General features: G+C 45.7%; 1 protein-coding gene across 1 annotated transcript in view; it reads left to right on the top strand.

The window, feature by feature from the left end:
* Positions 1-17183, top strand: part of klc1a (kinesin light chain 1a) — a gene marked incomplete at its 5' end in the record, with an annotated part of 34601 nt that overhangs the window by 3178 nt on the left and 14240 nt on the right. The window contains 10 exons of the mRNA XM_079220253.1: positions 58-136; positions 1727-1955; positions 2929-3016; positions 4454-4555; positions 5023-5196; positions 6589-6688; positions 6862-6914; positions 12463-12530; positions 13628-13736; positions 15037-15198. Coding sequence (XP_079076379.1) covers positions 58-136; positions 1727-1955; positions 2929-3016; positions 4454-4555; positions 5023-5196; positions 6589-6688; positions 6862-6914; positions 12463-12530; positions 13628-13736; positions 15037-15198 — 1164 coding nt within the window. The remainder of the gene's footprint in view (positions 1-57; positions 137-1726; positions 1956-2928; positions 3017-4453; positions 4556-5022; positions 5197-6588; positions 6689-6861; positions 6915-12462; positions 12531-13627; positions 13737-15036; positions 15199-17183) is intronic.

Below are 17183 nucleotides of genomic sequence, written 5' to 3'. Positions count from 1 at the left end.
TCCCTCCCTCCCTCCTTCGTTCCTTCCTTCCTTCCTCCCTTCCCCCCCCCCTCTCAGGAGGAGAAGGACTCTGATTCCAGTAAAGAGACTTTAGACGACCTCTTCCCAGATGACCAGGACGACCAACCCCCCGGCAGTAAGTGTGTGTGTGTGTGTGTGTGTGTGTGTGTGTGTGTGGACGTCTTGTTGTCTTGTAAAAAAAGATGGTTTCCTGTGTTGCGCAATAACATTTCTATAACGGGATTCTTTGTTGGTGGTTGCGAATGATGATGATGATGATGATGATGATGCAGGTTTGTCTTTAAAATTAGATTTGTAGTATTTCTTTCTCCTCTGATTTTAAATTGATTTTAAATGTCCCTGATTTTAAATTGATTGGGTTCCTCTGTAAAACATGGGGTTCAGTGGCTCAGCAGCCGGCCGGCAGAGCCCAGTTGGCTGTGAAGGCCCATTACTCAGAACCCCCAAGCCTGGAGGGAACCAGTGGGGTGAAAGTCTTCTATACAGTGTTGTTTAGTTCCAGGTCTCTTGGTGTCGTCAGGTGAACTAATGTTTGGCAGGTGTTGTTATGAACTTTGGCTTTAATATGATTTAAATGCTTAAACACGTGGTACCATAAATGTCAAACAAAAGAGAAGTGAAAGCCCAGCGTTCTGATTTAAATAGCCTGTTCCTCAGCACCTCGGCCATTATTCTGCTGACATGTATAAATAAATGTACCATCGCTTCAAGGAGGTTTGGGCTGAGAGCCAATGAGAGGCAGAGGAAGGGAGAGACCTTTATTCCCTCATTGGCTCCGCCCACAACAAAATAACAAAATGTAGAATAGCATTCAATAGTTGTCTTATTTTAAGAGGCAGAAAGATAAAAGCAAAACAATGACGCTCCATATTTGCAGCTCATTTTTAAATCTAATGCTCTTCTTCAACTGAAGAAATGAAAGTTTCACTTTTAGCATCCAACAGTTTGTCCTCTGGGTTTCAGCTGTGACCTCCCACTCTTACAGGTTTTTTCGGGTGTAATTTTATCTGCCATCTCTTTGGGGTCTAAATCATGAAGCAGAGTCGGTTTCTGGATGCTGCGTCAAACTAGAGAGGCTCAATTTGTTTTATGTTTTTTTAGGTGGAAACTGGCTTCATTATGCAGATTTTCAGTGTTTGGGTATGAATAGAGAAGGTTAATAAGGGGAACGTGAGATACATCATGAATCTCAATGAAAGGTTTGTGACTTAAGGTTATTAAGGTCGTAGCGTATGTTTCAAGGTATTTATCAAGAAGTCCTAAGTGTACGAGAAAGATTTTCCCCTTTTATTTTATTAATTTTGTTGAGGTTTTTATATCAGGGCAGTAAAAAGAGAATAGGATATTATAAATAATAGTTATTATTTGTAATTTATTACCTAAATATGTCAGATTCCCCCAAGACTGAAATATGCATTTCAAATAGTGAATCGTTCACAGCACTTTGCAAATAAACTGTTGCTGATGACAAGTCTGGTTTGGGATAAACAGCATTTATTTTTAAAGTAGTTATGCAGTAAACACAAGCGGTTTCATCTGAGGACGTGTTCACGCCCACAGGACGTCAGGACAGGAAGCAGGTGGGCGGCGCGCCGGAGGGGAGGATTATTGGTTCCATGTTTAAAAAAATCTCTCTTCCTCCTTCATGGCATTGTGTGTGTGTGTGTGTGTGTGTGTGTGTGACCCTCTCCTCCGTGTCCTCCAGTCCAGTCGACCCACGGCAGTGCAGCGGCGGCTGCGGCCCAGCAGGGCGGCTACGAGATCCCGGCCCGTCTGAGGACCCTGCACAACCTGGTGATCCAGTACGCCTCTCAGGGCCGCTACGAGGTGGCGGTGCCGCTCTGCAAGCAGGCCCTGGAGGACCTGGAGAAGACCTCCGGACACGACCACCCGGACGTGGCCACCATGCTCAATATCCTTGCCCTGGTTTACAGGTGAGCTCACCAGGTGGTTCAGCTCGGGGTCAGAGTTCACCTGCAAAACCACAAAATGACCTCAAAGTCAGTTTAACCTCAATCAAAACAATAACTAATAACTTAATTTCATCAGATTTGGTGGCTTATTTAATGTATTTCTAATATGAATTTAGATCTAGATAAGATCTTTCTTTCTCCGTCAATTTCCGAAGAAGAAGAAGGATGAGTTGAACAAGGATGAAGGAGATGGAGGAGGAGAAGAAAAAAGATGAAGAAGAAGAAGGATGAGGAAAAGGAGAAGAAGAAGATATTAAACGACTGCAGTCGGTGCTGGGACTAAAACACAGCTCCTCTCCTGTTTCTTCCGCCGTTAGCGCCTTCTAAACAAAAGTCCGTATAAGCTTGTAAATCCTGAACGTCGTATCTTAAAGGCCTCGCCAATATATTCAGGATAGAGTCGAGCCTGTGAAGCTGACGGGGATTTAGTCGTTATCAGGCAGAGGAAGGGTTCTCACCCCGATGAGAGAAAGCTGATGATGGTGACAGCATGTCGTCGCTCTGTCACCATCACAGCATCGTGTGACGGGCCTGTCGGACCTCCCAGGTAACAGGCGGATGCCTCTCGAGGCCTGAAGTGGAGCTCAGCCAGCACAGCGACACAACCAAAGATTTACAGCCCAGTGGTTTAACTGGGAGAGTGTTAATGTCCCAGCTGCAGGAGGAAAGAGCCTTGTTTCTTACTCTCACAAATCTCTTCCAGTGAATAGTCAGGAGCAAGAGACGAAGGACTGGTTGTCTGCAGACTGGGTGGACTGGTTGTCTGCAGACTGGTACATCAACTGTGGGAACTGCTGCAGAGCTGTTGGGACCGCATCGCCTTAATAAAAGGGCTGTTTGGGGGGATTGTTTGCATCGTTTTAAGTTTCTTTTCTTTGTGTTTCTGTATCTCTGCCTGACTGTGTGTTTTTCTTTTATTTATTTTTGCTTTCAGGGATCAGAACAAATACAAGGAGGCGGCCAACCTGCTGAACGACGCTCTGGCCATCAGGGAGAAGACGCTCGGCAGGGACCATCCAGCTGTGAGTGCTTCTGTCCCGGGTTCTTCTGGACAATACTTTTGTGACATTGCTTTAATTTGATCTGAATTATAGAGATTCATCTCACTTTAACACAATATCTTGGAGGGCAGAGGGCCCTTGCATGAAAGAAGAAAAAAAAATCCTATTTTAGCACATTGACCTGTCTGTACAAGTTGGATGATTATTTTACGGTAAATATGAAGCTGCAACAATTGGGTGGTAAGCTTAGCTTAGTTTAGCGTAAATCAGAACCATTTATGGCCATGTATGTTTTCACATAGAAGGAATTTGTCCTGGGGGAAGGTGCATAACATTTAACATTAAACAGAGTGCAATAAATCTATATAATATATATATCAAAGATGACGGGATCCCTGCACTTTTAAAGATCTCTGATTAACATGTTGTTTATTTAATTTAAAAAAAGCAAAGCTTAAAAATGGCACATTGCTGTGTAACGAGCGGTGATGTGCAGCCAATTACTGATTACTTCATTCTAGCTGTTTCCTCTGTTTGCAGTCTTTATGCTACAGACACCAGCGTGTTGATCCTCTCGTCTCTCTCAGGAAAGCAAGAAAGCTCTCAAAGTTTAACTTCTAACACCAGATTCCTGGCTGTCTAATAATACACACTTTACTGGAGTTAATGCATTTAATGGAGGGGAAGAAACATGTGTTTTTTTCATCTCGTTAAACTGCACATATTTGTCCCGGTAATAACAGTTTGAGTTCCGGCTTTGAGGCGTGTTTTCCTGATGACAGAGCTTGAGAAGCTACGTGGTGCTATGCTGTGCTTTGTGTTGCTACTTGGTGCTATGTGGTGCTATGTGGCGCTTTTTGGTGCTACGTGGTGCTTTTTGGGTGCTACGTGATGCTACGTGGTGCTTCCTGGTGCCATGTGGTGCTATGTGCTGCTACGTGGTGCTTTTTGGCGCTACCTGGAGCTGTACCCAGCATGCAGTTTGGCGGTGTAATTTTATAAATGTACAATTATTAGTGTTACAAATTGTTTATGTGTCACAAACTGTTGTGTCGTGGTGTTTTGCCCTGTTAAAGAGCGTTTGTTGTGGGTTATTAATTGTTGTACTAAAGTTATAACCATGACTAAAGTTATAACCATGACACGTAAGTAGCTCAGACCGCTCCACCCTCAGTGGGGAGCTGTGAACATTACATTTTGCTGCCTGCTGAAGAGCGACAACAGTTGGGACAACAGTCTGGCCTGTTTGTGTGACGTTCTACCCGCAGTCTATGTCCGGGGAGTCGGACTACTTCATCTTCCTGTTTCTGCTGATTGCTCTCCCACCAGATCAATGACGCTTTGCTGCTGCTGTGGCGGAGTCAAGTGTGTTTGAAGCTGATTGAGGCTCATCGCCAACAATGAATTACATTGTCTCAACATGAAATGACATGACGCATGTGTTTGTATTCCCGTCAGGTTGCCGCCACCCTCAATAACCTGGCTGTCCTGTACGGGAAGAGAGGGAAGTACAAGGAGGCGGAGCCTCTGTGCAAGAGGGCGCTGGAGATCAGAGAAAAGGTAGCTGTGGATGAAAGGTCAAGGGACAACATGTTGACGGTCAACATGCTAGTGGACAACATGTTGACGGGCAACATGTTGACGGGCAACATGTTAACGGGCAAGATGCTGGTGGACAACGTGCTGGCGGACAACATGTTGACGGACAACATGCTGACGGGCAACATGCTGACGGGCAACAGGTTGACGGGCAACATGCTGGTGGGCAACATGCTGGTGGGCAACATGCTGGTGGACAACATGCTGGTGGGCAACATGCTGGTGGACAACATGCTGGCGGACAACATGCTGGCGGACAACATGTGGTGGTTGTTGCTGGTGGTTGTTGCTGGTGGTTGTTGCTGGTGGTAGTTGCTGGCGGTAGTTTTCTCACCCTGCTGACCAAATGGCCCCATGAGCTTCTGTTTGTCCCCTGAGACTCATTTAGTTGCTTTAGTGATGTTGTTTTACCCTCCTTCCTCTCCTAGGTGCTGGGGAAGGACCACCCAGACGTGGCCAAGCAGCTGAACAACCTGGCCCTGCTGTGTCAGAACCAGGGCAAGTACGAGGAGGTTGAGTACTACTACATGAGGGCTCTGGAGATCTACCAGACCAAGCTGGGCCCCGACGACCCCAACGTGGCCAAGACCAAGAACAACCTGGTGAGGGGGAGCCGGCCGGTCCATCAAGAGACTGGATCTTAACTCAGGAGGCTGAATCTGAATCTTAACTCGCTAACGGAGCCTGCGGCCTCCACATCGCAGCAATTACATCAGAAATGAATCGATTTAAGCAACAAAATCTTCTTGTTTTTATATGTTGATTTTATTTAGATAAGGATATTTTATTTCACATTTGGCCGTAATGCTAATGTTAATACCTTTTCTGCCTGATTTGATCACAATAATAATAATAATAGTAGTAGTTGGAGAGGAGTTTAGTTTGACTTGGATCAACATCTTGAATGCTTCAATTATTACATAAAGGTGGAATGTGTAAATTCTGGCCAAAATGTTAGTTTAAAAACACGACAAAGAATGAGCTCCCATCATAAATAGACTGTTAAGAGGTCAAAGTGTTGACGTTGCACGTCTTTGTATTTCACTATGGAGGAGCATGCTAACCAGCTAGCCCGGCTCCTGTTCTTGTAGTACCACCTGTACCTCCAGAGGGCGATAGTGAGACACTGTAGCGTCCTGAGAGGACGGAGTCAATAATACATCTGTTCGTTTTGATTATTGGATTATTTTAACACTTCTAAAAGCACGACTCCCCTAATGCCGTGTTCACACCGGCGTGACCAGATTACATGTAAAGTCAATCCACAGACGCACCGAGACGCGAATTGGCGATTTACTCGCGGGGCGGCGAGATAGACGCGTTTGAGGCGGCGCGAACAGAACGTTTGACCTGGGGCGGACAAAGCGAAAGACGCGGCGCGAATTCGCGTGAGTTGAATTCTCCCAACTCCGGCGGAGAAATCGCGTGACGCAAAGTTGCGGCAGCCAATCAGCTTTGAGAAGCTCCGCCCGTCATCACCGCCGTCCTGCCGTTGCTGAATCAAACTGCTGCTGCTCCGCCTGAACCAGCGCTGACAGCGGCTTCATTGAGACGCTGTTGTGGGACTACGGATAATATTATGAACCAATACACCATGGAGTTTGATGTTCCAACATATGTGGAATTAACACAAAAAGTATAAAGTAGAACTAGTGGTTATTTCCATGGTGGATGGCATAATCGCTATCGTTTTACGGAGATACGCGAGACGCAGTTCCTGGAGGAGTCGGTGAAATTCACCGAGCTGTGTGCGGCTACGGATGATGTTATGAACGCAAATACAAGGGTGTTTCATGTTCCGACATGTTTGGGACTTCCACAACAAGTATAAAGCAGAACTAGTGGTTATTTATTTCATGGTCGATAGCGGAAATGAAAGCTCCATCGCTTGTCTCTCACAGAGGACGGCGTGAACACGGCATAAGAGCGCTTTATGGAACACGTTCGGTGTTAATTGTCCGTGTCGTACTGACCCTTCACCTTTGACCTCTCAGGCGTCCTGCTACCTGAAGCAGGGCAAGTTCAAGCAGGCGGAGACGCTGTACAAAGAAATCCTCACCCGCGCTCACGAGAGGGAGTTCGGCTCGGTGGATGGTATGTTGACACACACAAACACACATCCAGAGTCTCCCGCTGTCCTCTTCTTCTCATGTAAAGGTTGTTATTTTCGGTTGACCTTTTTTTTTTTTTTTATCTGAAAAGCAAGCGCTCTTTAGAACTCTGTTTGTCTGAGCGAATGTTGATCAGCTGATTCACTTCCTCTGCAGATGAGAACAAACCCATATGGATGCATGCTGAGGAGAGAGAGGAGCAGAGCAAGGTGAGCCACATCTGTCAAGTAGACGAAAAACAAGAATTACAAATTACAATTTATTTATGTATATATTTTAGATATATATTCATGTATTTTTTTAAATATATATATATATATATATTTTTTAAATATATATTTATTATATATATTTTTTAAAATATATATTTTTTTAAATATATATTTATTATATATATATCTATATATATATATATATATATATATTTATTCCTTTTATTTCAGACTCATAGGTCCATATAGCAAAAACATAAATACAACAACAATATATATAATACAATACGAGGACACAGGTATAATCATTGCGGTTAAAACGAAAGTTACGAAGGTAACTACGGTTCTATGAATCCTGGATGACCGCCAGAGGCAGTGTTTCAGACTGGATATATTCAGTATCGCGCTTGCGTAGAGTATTTATAACAACAAAGTCTTGTGTGACCTCTGATGAGCCCCCTCCCCCCCCCAGCCAGGTATAACTTCTGGCGTCATCCCGAGCTCAATCCGGCGGAATCTTCTCACGGAATCACATGACCAGGAACTCTGGCAGTTCACTCTTTAGTATCTGTTGAATGTGCTGGGTGATGCCCCTGAGGCTGCAGCATGTATATCATCCACGGGCACACCTCTCAAGGTTGCCCCTGATGTGGAGACACTCCTGGTAGAATGGCACCGTACCCTGCCGTTCGCTCTGTATGCACAGGCCCTGGCCTCCACTATCCAGTGGGACAAGCGCTGTTTAGAAAGGGCACAGCCCTTCTTATGTCCGTCCTAAGACAACAAAACTGGCCCAACTGCCGTATGCATGCGGTGGCTTTGACCTAGGTTTCGAGGACCCACACCGGGCACAGAAGCTCTGACTGTGCCAGCTGGATAGGCTGGTTGAGATACAAGCGTTCCCACACCCCTGTAGGGAAACACTGCATTAGACCACATTAGGCCTGTCTTGAGTTCCACCTCATACCCTGACAGGTATGCTCTCTCCCTCCCCGGGGATAGAGCGATAAGGCAAATGCTGTGACACCTCTACTGTCCTGTGCCTGTGACACAAGCCTAGGCTGTTCAGCCACTTCTGCAAAGGGGTGCAGCGACAGCTAAGGCCACTGTCAGTTTGCCCAATAGGCAAAGAAAGAGGATGTAGGGCAACCGGCCACAGGCTCGGAAGAGGGGAAGGCTGCGGATGATGTCATCCCCACGCTGGCGCGACGAACGGGCCCTCATAGTGGCTGCATCCGGAACTACACCGATGAAGGTTATGCTCTAAGAAGGGCTCAGAGAGCTCTTTCCTGTGTTTGCCCAGATACCCCACAGGGCCATCTAAGAGATGAGGCGAGCAGTTTTCTGTGCAGCCTGAAACTGGAATTGCACAGATTAGTCAATCGTCCGGGTACGGCAGTGTCTTCGCGCCCTGTGATTAGGGGAGGGAGGAGCAGCAGTGACAATGGGCACCTAAATATAGGCATCCTTCAAGTCTCCTCTGGAGGGTGCCTGCTGTGCTCAGCCTATGAATGGCAAGACCCTAGGACTTGTTGAGTCCCCTCCGACCTAGGACTGGGTGCAGTCTGCCGTCCCTCTTCCTTGCGAGGAAGTAGGTTGAGTAGAACCCCCCGGGCTGTGACCGGGGGTCCACCACCTCTTTGCTGGGTCGATGATGGTAGTCCCCCTGACCCGGCTGAAGGTTGGGGGCCGGTGTCGGAATTGAAGCTTGTACCCCTGGGTTAGGGCTTCCTTGGAAACCACCCAGGGGTCTGGAGCGTGAGGTGCCCAGTCGCTGACATGCCGCTGGGAGAAATAACCTACAGCCGGTCTGAGGACCTCAGTCCCTGCCCCTAAAGGCTCGCGTTTGGAAGAGTCGCGTTTGGGAGCGGCTCTCCCTCTCAGCGAGACGCTGAGGCCGCTGGTGGCTATTGGGGTGAGCTGGGGGCCTCAACTATGCAAGACGCAATAGTCGGCTCAATTGTTGGCCTCAAGGCCCCATTTTGCCCCGTCCTTTATGGATGCCAGGTTTCGGCCATCTGCCATAAGACAGGAGAGAGCACCTCTGGTGTCTCCCCCGCATGCGTGCAACTCCCTCAGAGGGAGGGACAGAAAAGGTGGCAGGGGCGGGAATGTGCCTGAAGAAGGCATTGCCAGCGCCCTGCGGATGACAGACCCCCTGGAGTCGTCGACTGCCCCCGCAGAAGGGGTATGGCCTGAGGAACGGGAACCAGGCCTGGAAGCATGGGAGGGCCGCTCGCCACTGTACTCGGTAAAGAAATTGCCGGACGCCAGTGACATAATGTCCTCCTCTGGGATGGGTCTGATGGGTCTATTGCCTCAGTCCTCTCCACACTAGGGTGGAAGGCGAGAGAACCTTCCTGGGGCTCGAGGCCAAGGGTCATGGCCGTCTTCAGGCTGGAGAGGAACCGCACAGGTCCCACAGCTGGCAAGGTTACACCTAAGTACGAGTCTGAGAGGACCCTTCCCCACTAATCGATGTGGATTACGAAGTCAGCTCTGCTGACTGCTAGAGAAGGGGCAGGGAACAGTAAGAGAGAGGGAGTGAGGACACTCTCCTCCCTTGTATGGTAGCGGTAATTACTGGTGTCCTAGCAGTAAGCCAAGCGAGAACACTCTACTACTGTGGAAACAGCTCCTGTGGAAACAGGTCACACACAGTCCGTCTAGTGTGAAGGGAGCGCTTCTATCTCTTTCTAGAGCACTCTCTTCGCTAGTACGGCTCTCTTCGCTAGTGCGGTAGCTGTGATTCCTGGTGTCCTACCAGTAAGCTTCAGCGGGAGCACTGTGCTACTGTGGAACAGGACAGGCACAGTCTGTCTAGTGGGAGGGAGCAAGGGCACCCTCCTCACCAGTACAGTCGCTGTGGCCCCTGGCGTCCTAGCAGTCAGCTACAGCGGGAGCACGGTGCTACTGTGGAGGCCGGTCCCTTTGTGACAGGATGACAGGACAGGCACAGCCTGACTTAGTTAGGACTGTGGAGACCAGTCCTTTGGAAACAGGTCAGACGCGGTCTGTCCAGTGAGAGGGGAGCAAGGAAACGCTCCTCCCTTAGTAGCGTAGCTGTGACTAGTATAGTAGCTGTTGCTAGCATAGTAGCTGTTGCTAGCATAGTAGCTGTGACTAGTATAGTAGCTGTGACTAGTATAGTAGCTGTGACTAGTATAGTAGCTGTGATTATTGGCGTCCTAGCAGTAGCTTCAGTGAGAGCACTGTACTGCTGTGGAGACCAGTCCTGGGGAAACAGGTCAGACGTGGTCTGTCTAGTGAGAGGGGAGCACTTCTAGGAAACTTTCCTCACTAGTACCGTAGCTGTGACTAGTCTAGTAGCTGTGCTAGTATAGTAGCTGTGATTATTGTATATATTATTGTATTTATTATATAGTGTATCAGCAGCTACACGCTGTCAGTACCGTCATCGCTGTTAGTACTGTCATCGAAGTAACCCCGGTAGCGTCCCACCAGTTAGCCTGAGTGGGAACACTCCGCTACCTATAACAGCCGCGATGTTTACCGACGTTGATGTACACGCTGTCAGTACCGTCATCGCTGTTAGTACCGTTATCGGCGTAACCTCGGTAGCAGTTAGCCTGGTGGTCTCAGTTAGCCTGAGTGGGGACTCTCAGGCTAACTCACCTATAACAGCCAAAATGTTTACCAACGTCGCTCTCGTTAGCGTCCCCTCAGTCAGCCTGCACGGGACACTGCTTACTGAAAGCCGGCCGCGACAGTAGCGATGTAGCCACGCCGAGCGGCGCGCTTCCGTCAGCGCTCCACTTAGTTAGTGGGAGCGAGAGCGCCGGTGGCTGCTGTTGCAGAAACAATATTTTTCGATCTCACCTGGTATTGCTTCACGGTGTGAAGATAGCCGGTGATGACCGAACATAGGTACACCGTCCGGCTCGATGGTCCGGACATAGAAGCGCACCGTCTCCTCCTAGCAGGTTAGCCTTTGGAGGGCGAGAGACCTGCAACTCTGACCGGAGGTCACAAGGCTACAGGCGACGAGCTTTCTTCTACACAAGTTCAGCCTTAGCTGATGCTAACACACTAGTTAGCCTGCGCAGCAAGAAGAGGAAAAAGGATTGACTCGGGATGACGCCGGAAGTTATACCCGGCTGGGGGGGTCATCCGAGGTCACACGTGACTTTGTTGTTATAAATACTCGAACTGCGCAAGCGCGATACTGAATATATCCAGTGTGAAACACTGCCTCTGGCGGTCAGTAAGGATGAAATAGAAAGTCACTCGTGGTTAAAAGTATACATACACTTGTTCCAATGTTTCCAGAAACAGAAAGAATACCTCGTATCACTCTGTGTTGGCTCAGTTAAGGCTTTTATGATTACATTTTCATTTAATCTACATTTACATTTGTAAATAAAATTCCTCAGCACAATATGGAAAGTGGGAACATTACGAGTCACAAACATGTGACTTGCACTTGTCTATCTGGGAAGCTTGAGTAAGATTCTGAAAGCATCATTAAATGCCACCTGAATCTTTTTCATTTTTGCCTTTCTATAACTGCACCACAGGTGGGCTTTATAGAGAGGAGTACAGTAGGCTCTAAAGAGAGCAGTTTTAACATCCTCTGTACACATGTGAAATTTACGTGCCAACATATTGGCTTGTGCATAAAGTTTGCAACACTGCCACTGCACTATGTCATCATCACTTAGGTCATTCCTGATGATGTGACCCAAATATCTGACTTTGTCCACCATATTTAGCTCCTGGTCGCCCATTTAAAAAAAAGAAGGAAAATGTAGCTTCTGATCCTCCTTGGTTTTAGCTGTCATGATAACACTTTTTTTAGAGTTGAAATTTATATCATAGTGCACACCATACCTTGAGCAGACTCTGAGCAATTGCTGTAAACCAGCGCTATAAGGAGACAGCACCACTAAGTCGTCAGCATAGATCAGATGGTTGATAAGACTTTCCCCCACCATACATTCTGTCTTACACTCTTTTAACTTTTTTGAAAGGTCATCCATATATATATATATATATATATGTTTTTTTAAATATATATATATATATTAAATATTTACATATATATTTTGTTGTATATATATTAATATATTTGTTTATATATTATTTGTATTTATTTATATATATATATATATATATATATATATATATATGCACTCATATTTCGTGGATCTAGTGTTTGTCCCCTTCTTATGATCAGCAGCGCCGGCTGCATTAAACTCTCTTCTGGAGGTATTTAAGACTGAAGGTTTGACTCTCTGGAGCTGCATTAGCAGATTAAGTCTCTCACATCCAGCCGGTGCTGATGTGAGAGACTTTATTATCGTCACGGTTCTAAACGCCTTCAGAGGAGGAAACCTGACTCTGTAACGCTGAATCCCTTCATGTCGTCTTTGACGGCGTAAAAAAAACACAAAAAACCTCAGGTTTCAAAATCCTGTTAATGCTCGAGTCCCGTCTCGTTTTAGTTCATGGGTTCGTGCTCCCTGTTCATATTTAGGATAAATCCTGCCGGTCTGGTGGTGAGCGGATGTGTTTTGTCTCTCAGGGGAAGCAGAAGGACGGCTCCCCGTTTGGGGAATACGGAGGCTGGTACAAGGCCTGCAAAGTGGACAGGTCAGTTTGTTTTCACGAGGAAACGTTCATGTCAACTAGGACTGTGCGGTATACCGGTTTCAGATTTCCATACAGTATGAATTTTTCATATACCGTCATACCGGTGATTACACGTAGCAACTGTTATTGCGCTACGGCGGTCAACTAGACAGTGGTGCCGTCAGCGACCAGCGCCATCAACAAGCCGTGCATATCCACAAGAACAGCAGGCGGCAACATTTTTCTTAAAGGTTTAATACTGGGAGCGCAGTGGAGCTACTTAGCTGTCAGGGTAACTTGGTTCACTTATGGTTCAAATTACATGGCCAAATTGAATGCTGGGAAGTTGGGCGGCGAACAGCTGTTTGTGTGGTGTCTTCCGGTCTGTGTCTTCCTCTTTTTTTTTTTTGCGCGAACTCTACCCAGCATGCAATTCGGCGCTGTAATTTTATAACAAGTGTGAACCATGCCTGAGCCCAGTTACACTGACAGATAAGTAGCTCCACTGCACTCCCAGTATTAAACTGTAAAAAGTAAATGTTGCTGCCTGCTGTTGTTGTGGCTATGGACGGCTTGCTGACAGTACTGCTGGCTAGTTGACTGGTGCTGTTAATGGAATCAATGTGTTTACTTGTTTAAAAAAATATATACCGTGATATACCGTGAAACTGCCAGAATCTTACAAAATACCGTGATCGAGTGAATTTTTGCCCATACCGCACAGCCCTAATGTCAACGTCTTCTTAGCAGGAGGTTCCTGAATGACCCTTTAACACAGTCGACCTTTTTACAGTTAGGACTCAACCTAGCTTTAGTTTTAGACGCACAAGAATGTTATTTACAAAAACACTGTATTTTAATCACATATCATGCTGGTCTGAGATCAGATCCTGATTAAAATCAGATTCATTTATTATGGTTTTGTATTTGTTTTTACAAAACAAGACGTTAGAGTTCATGAGGTTCATAGTTTGCTACTTTATCTAAAGACATTTGACAAAGAAAACAACTTAATTGAAATGTATTAATCAGCATATTCTTCTAGTAAATAAGTGTTATCACTCCTCCTTGTGAATGATTCTCTGTGGTGAGATCTTCCTCCTCCTCTTCCTCTTCAGCCCCACAGTCACCACCACCCTGAAGAACCTCGGCGCCCTCTACAGGCGGCAGGGCAAGTTCGAGGCGGCCGAGACTCTGGAGGAGGCCGCCATGCGCTCCAGAAAGCAGGTGTGTGTCCGGATCACATGACCCGTAGCGCTGCTGCTGTTAAAGCGGCAGAAGAAGAAGTGGGTCAGCGCAGATTAAAAGGCAGAAAGGATCAATGGGTGCATCCCAAGTCTCTAAATTGTCGTTTCCTCGCTCCTAGATTGAACCGGAAGTGGTTCTGCGTCGCCATCTTGACGGTCGTCCCAAAGCTATTTTATAATGATCATGTGATGTAGAAATCGATCCTGCATATAAGCAGGACACAGAACACTGTATAAATATCACACACTTTGTCATCAGTCATCAGAAACCGACGTTGCTTCACGTGACGCTTCAGAGGAAAGGACCTCTCATGTCTCTTAAAACATATTTCCTCACGTCCTCTCTCCTCGCTTGGTTTTCTTGCGTCTCTCCATGTATCCCTGGTGGGAGGGACTAAGATGCAAGGAAATGACGCAAGTGAGGGAAACGGGGATGCAATTTAGAGACCAAGATGAACGCTCAGATTAAGCGCCGTTTGTGAGAGCTAACAGGGTTTCCTGTGGAGATGAGAAGGGGCGAAGCCACGCAGCTTTTATCATGAATTAGGATTTCCTTCCAAGATTTAATATCTTTTTAGTATTTTTCAGTTGGGAGGTGAACCCATGATGAGTCCTACAGTGTTGCAGCTGGAGAGACTTATTATTATTTAATAATAATAAATCAGGTATATTCAGGGCTTTATTATAGATCTGAACAGCATTTCTTTTTAATTGATTTGACAATTTGTGATATCTGGATTGATGTGGTCATAGGTTTTAAAAAAAAAGCTTTTACATTTAAAACAATCCAAAGATTTGAAAAATAAGTACAGCTTCACATTAATCAGAATCAGCTTTCTTGGCCATGTGTGTCTACACATACATGGAATTTAACGTAGCTCTCATCGTACATACATACATATTATATACAATAAACAAGATAAGTATAAAAAAGACAAAAACACAATTAAAGCCATCACAGTAATGTTCAAAGAGTTTTGCATCTGGAGTTGACTCTGCTGTTGTGCAACAGTGTGAGTGTGTGCAGCTCTGGTTTAGTGCAGCAAGTGGAAGAGGTCTGCAGCTTTACCTTTAATTGGATGAAGTGTTACTTGTTCTGTCACCATGTGTGTGATGTGTGCTCAGCTCTCCGCTTTAACTGGATTAGTTGAATTGGCATTTATTGTGTGTGTGTGTGTGTGTGTGTGTGTGTGTGTGTGTGTGTGTGTGTGTGTGTGTGTGTGTGTGTGTGTGTGTGTGTGTGTGTGTGTGTGTGCGCACACACACACACACAATGTCAGGGTCTGGACAATGTGCACAAGCAGCGCGTGGCGGAGGTCCTGAGCGAGCCAGAGGCCCGCGAGAAACAGCGGAGCCGCGAGAGCTTGACCTCTGACACGGTGAAGTACGAGAGCGGGCCAGACGGCGGCGAGGAAGTGAGTATGAGCGTGGAGTGGAACGGGGTAAGTACAGTACACAGCCCGCTGCACGCCATGAGTCTCCACATGGTTCTATCACGCAGGCTCTTTCAGGACAGAAGCCACATATAAATAGATATAGACACCCGCCATGCAGATCATTCAAACTCTGGAGATCAACTGCTTTCGATGGTCGGTGTTCAGCTGCAGCACATGTGATGATGTGCATGTCACTAGTTTCCCCTCCTTAAAGTCCAGTGAGAAATCTAGTGAACAAACTAGTGAGTTAACCTCTTAACGTTCTGCTGTCACGCGGGCGTCCTTTTCAACTTTTCAACTATACACTGTACATTCCGTTGTACACTGTACATCTATTTATAGTACCATATGTTTCTGGAAACCTACGATTCTTGTGATTCCAGCTGTCCACTCCATTTCAAGATCAGACCACCAAAGCAGCTACAATAAATACTTTTGTCAAACAACAACAAACAAACAAGCGATTTGAAAATAGACAACTCACCGATGGGGCCTCATATTGATTCATAAATCCATAATATTCCAACAAAAACGGTGTTGTTACGTCGTGAAGGTCCAATAAAAATAAATCCCATAAAAGATTTAGTCCAAAACACGTGATTACATCCATAAATATCCACCAACTGGCGTTGCATCATTTCATTGCAGCTGGAAGTTATGAACGAAAAACGGAAGAAAAAAAAACCTTTGCACAGCGCACAGCTACAAACTCGCTATCAAAATGTCCGCCGAAATCTAACGTTTCCAATGAGACCCCACTTGAACCAATAGGAGCTTCATGTCCTGACTGACAAGCTACATTACCCAACCAGAAGCTACGTTGAAGTTTAGGCTCAGCCTCTATTTTCTTACGTGGCTCAAGCCTGTCGCGTAGTACAGCTCAGATGAGAGGCGTTTCGGACAGCCAATGAAATTCCCTAAAAAACGATAGGCAGGAAGAGTGGGGGGGGGCAAATAATCCCAACAGCCTTCAATTTGATGAGAAGAGACAGCTGCTGATAGAGCTGTGTAAATTAGTGTAAATTAGCATAAAAATGCATTTATACTTCATTTTCTCTGTGTCAGCAATACTGGTAGTATATATGAATAGTACCTCTATAAGTTTGCAAGACTATAAGCCTTTTTAATAGGCATATAGTATATATATCAGAAATATTTTCAGTCTCAAAATGAAAAAACGCCTAGACATTTCATTAGAAAAACATGTGTAAAATATACATTTTCTGTGATATTGTTATCTGCTTTTTACTTAGACTAGAAAAGGCTTCAGGCTATGGTCCCATTGTGTTTTCCAGTCCATAAGTCCCATTTATAGTCATCTACAGGCATCTATTTACAAAGAAATGTTCAGGCGGAAATAAAAACCTTATACTTTAGTGTGTTCAAACTCATATAACTCCGTGTCAGCAGCACTTAAAGTGATTCTGACTATTGAGGGGAAAAAAGCTTCAGATTGTTACCTTTCAAAAGAGACCAAGACCATGCATTTACTCCAAATAGTTCAAGTACAGCTTGCAATTTACTTTGGGTATACCTGGATAGGCGTTTTTTGTCAAACTTTGCAGGAATGTTAAGAGGTTAACCAGTGATTTCTGTCTCAAGACGACAGAAAATATCAACTCTGCTCAATAAAAAAAAAACGTCCCTTTTTTGATGACGTTTGAACCAAAGAAACCCTGTCAGTGCCATTTAAACCATTTATTGTCCTTAAAGTCAAAGTTAATTTCATTGTTTTGACTGTAAGTGTAGAATTGTCTCCCGGTGGTTTCTGTCAGGAAAGATGCCGTCAGGTTGTTACTGTCCTCCGTTAACGATGAGAAACATCTGGCGCCTCTTAAAGCTCTCTGGCTGGATCCTAAACCGCTTTCACGCTGTCGCACTTTATCCGTAATGAACCACTAAACTCTCGAGCTTTTCCAAACTAACTGCGACTCTTTAAAAAGCTGCCTTCACAGCACATGTACAGCCCCCAGCTGACTCCTCCCCCTGCT

Source organism: Taurulus bubalis (genome assembly GCF_910589615.1).
Source record: "Taurulus bubalis genome assembly, chromosome: 1".
Classification (NCBI taxonomy): domain Eukaryota; kingdom Metazoa; phylum Chordata; class Actinopteri; order Perciformes; family Cottidae; genus Taurulus; species Taurulus bubalis.
The sequence above is the reverse complement of the archived record's forward strand: the minus strand, read 5'-3'. Positions and strand labels throughout refer to the sequence as shown.